Source organism: Crocodylus porosus, unplaced genomic scaffold, assembly GCF_001723895.1.
Source record: "Crocodylus porosus isolate Cpor-Errol unplaced genomic scaffold, CroPor_comp1, whole genome shotgun sequence".
NCBI classification, from domain to species: Eukaryota; Metazoa; Chordata; order Crocodylia; family Crocodylidae; genus Crocodylus; species Crocodylus porosus.
Window position 1 is genome coordinate 25201502 of NW_017728918.1, and position 2816 is coordinate 25204317.

The window sequence follows — 2816 nt, forward strand, 5'->3', positions numbered from 1 at the left end:
CACGTGTACACATGTATGTGTCTCGATACAGACATATCTATATCGACACACACACACCCGCTTGCCCGCACCGGGTCAAAGCTAAAGCCGACGGCGCCCAAACGCCTCGCCAGATACCACATCCGGGTCACACGGTACCCGGAAGCCCCCGGGGGCTGCGCTGCGAGGAGGGGATCCGGCTGACTTCCGCTTGGCCTTTGACCCGGCAGTAAAGTCCGTGCAGGCGCCGCCGCCGGCGCCATGCAGGTCTCCAGCCTCAACGAGGTGAAGATCTACAGCCTGAGCGCGGGCCGCAGCCTGCCCGAGGTGAGCGCCGGGGGCCGGGGGGCGCTTCGGAGCCCGGGGGCAGTTCCTGGCCGCTCTGGGCGGGTATTGCCACTGCGGGCCCGAGCGTGAGCGCCCCTGTGCCCGGCACTGCTGCTGGACCCCGGGGTGGTGCCCGACGGCAGCGGCTCCCAACCTTGTTTATACCAGGACCCATCTGTAAATACCAGTGCTACCTTTCCCTCCCTGCTGCCCCCAGCCTCCCAGTGTGGGTGGCCTGGAGGCCCCCGGCAGGCCGGAACTCTTAGCAGCAAGATCAGAAGGGGTGGAAAGCTGTTTTGTGGAGTTGTAACTCGTTTAGTTTGTATCGAGGTGGGTGGGGGGAAGTAGAGCCCCTCTTCGTACAAGCATGGGGATTCCAAATGTAAGTTATTAAAATAATAGTTGTTTTCCAACTTTTAAGTTAGTCTAATAAAAGATATAAGATTCACACAAAGAACCGCATCTGCCTAAAATAATAGATGCATTTAAACTCTTAAGTACAGCATGCTCAAGTTTTCAGTGATATTTTAAAAATTATTAAGCATAACATTGCTAGGATTATTAAATTAAATAGTATGTATTCATGCAAATGTTTGATGTGTTTCTGTGAGACAATGAGTACAGAAATACTAATATGACTGCCGCTTCCTCACTTTGTTTTACTGGTAAATTTGATAAGCCTAACCAACTTTCCCTCTGTCTTCCTTTAAATATTGACAGCTACAGTTTTTCTTTTATAGTGGCTTTCTGATAGGAAGAAGAGAGCACTCCAAAAGAAAGATGTTGGTAAGTTACCTTCAGCATGTACTGTTCAGCAGTAATGGGTTGTGTTTACGTAGACCAGAAAACTTTACAGGCTGATTTAAGAATTGATAGCTATTTGGCTCTTGTGTGCTCGTTGCTAGTCATTTCTGGGTTGCAAAGGCTTGTGTGCAAATTGATCTAGATAAGGGGTCAAGAAAGAGTGTTTCCTTTTTTTCAGTACTGGGTGAATTAGATGTTCTTGAATTCCTGTGAATCTTTAGCTGCTGGTTGCTCTAGTCTAGAAGGTTTGATGGCAGATTTGGTCTGTCACTTCTACAAGTACATTATGTTAAGGACTGTCCACATTAGAGAAAGTGATGGATATGATCCTCAGGGCAGTGTGACTGGATAGACTCTTAAGTACAGGGCAGGGCGACTGCATGTTCTCCCTGCAAAGTACTCAGAACAGGACATTCTGCCATTCGGTCTGGTATTTAGCTGGAGGTATAAAATGGCACACGTTCATTTAGCCTCCTCTTTTTCCCTCAGAAGCCTGGATCTTTAAAAAATGCAAACAAAGCCTTCCACTCTCCCTTTTGCCCAGAGCAGAGTGCCTCTCTAGTCTGGGATTTATTTTTAACTTTGTGTAGTACTTGAATGCAATTGTGATAAGTAGCATATGGGACTTGTGAGAGGTAGGTGTGGGGTAGGTATTACATGAGTGTAGTAGAGATGATGGCATAAGCTATACAGTTTCTCAGTTACATAATCAAAAAGAATCATACAGCATGTTAATTTTACATGATGATGTAGTATGTATTGCTTTGCATTGATGCTGTTCACTTCTGAATGCTAAACAGAATTCATTAATTTTCTTATGTTAACGACATGAGGGATGGCTTTTCTTATATTTGGTGTGTAATAACTTTCTATAAGAAGTAAGTGCCCCATTTTTAAAGACAAATGTTTTCCTTAATTTTTTTAAAGATCTTCGAAGAAGAATTGAACTTATTCAGGACTTTGACATGCCTACAGTTAGCACAAAAATTAAAGTGTCAAGGGATGGACAGTATATCATGGCAACTGGTAAGTAAATTTAAATGTTTGCTTATAACAAAAGCTAAAAATGCTAGATGTCCTTGACATAGAGCAGGGGTAGGCAATGTTTTTTGGCCTGACTGCTGGAAAAAACCACAATGCCTACCTTGGAAGGTGCTGGAGTGCTGGCATGCCAGAAAAACAAAGCGAGGGCAGGTGGCCCTGCTTGTGCCCTTGCCCCCCAGCCCAGGCTCTGTGGCTATCAGCAGCTACCCAAAACCTGGGCCAGCTGCAAACAGCTGCTGTGTCCCTGGCCCTGGCCTCAGCTGCCTCCCAAACCCAGCTTTGGGCCTCCAGGGAGGCAGCAGATACCGGCAATGCCCCGTGCTGTGCTGCCGTCACTGTGGCATCTGCAGAGCAGCGTTGGAACCTGGCATGGTAGGGAACAACGGGGGCAGTGTGCTGTGCTCCCGGCCCCGCTGCCCTCCTTTGGGCCTTCCAAATCTCAGCGTGTGTGACCCGGAGTGGCAGCGCACAGAGGAGCCGCACCAGAAAGCTGCTTGCTGCTGCAAGCTGCGTGCTGCCCTGGTCACACTTCCCCTGTGTGCGTGGGAGCAGCGTGGACAGCATGCAGGGTTTTGCCCCTCGTTGCTGCCCCTGCCTGCAGGGGAACTGTGGCCAGGGGAGCTTGGAGCGGCAGGCAGCTTTCTGCGCCCCCCCCCCCCCTG

General features: G+C 48.9%; 1 protein-coding gene across 2 annotated transcripts in view; it reads left to right on the plus strand.

Moving 5' to 3' along the window:
• Nucleotides 1-207: 207 nt before the first annotated feature.
• The window catches only part of NOL10 (nucleolar protein 10), a 72075-nt gene continuing 69466 nt past the window's right edge, over nucleotides 208-2816 (plus strand). For both annotated transcript variants that reach the window (XM_019537406.1, XM_019537407.1), the window contains exons 1-3: nucleotides 208-306; nucleotides 1047-1092; nucleotides 2038-2136. In XM_019537406.1, coding sequence (XP_019392951.1) covers nucleotides 241-306; nucleotides 1047-1092; nucleotides 2038-2136 — 211 coding nt within the window. In that variant the 5' untranslated portion in view covers nucleotides 208-240. The remainder of the gene's footprint in view (nucleotides 307-1046; nucleotides 1093-2037; nucleotides 2137-2816) is intronic.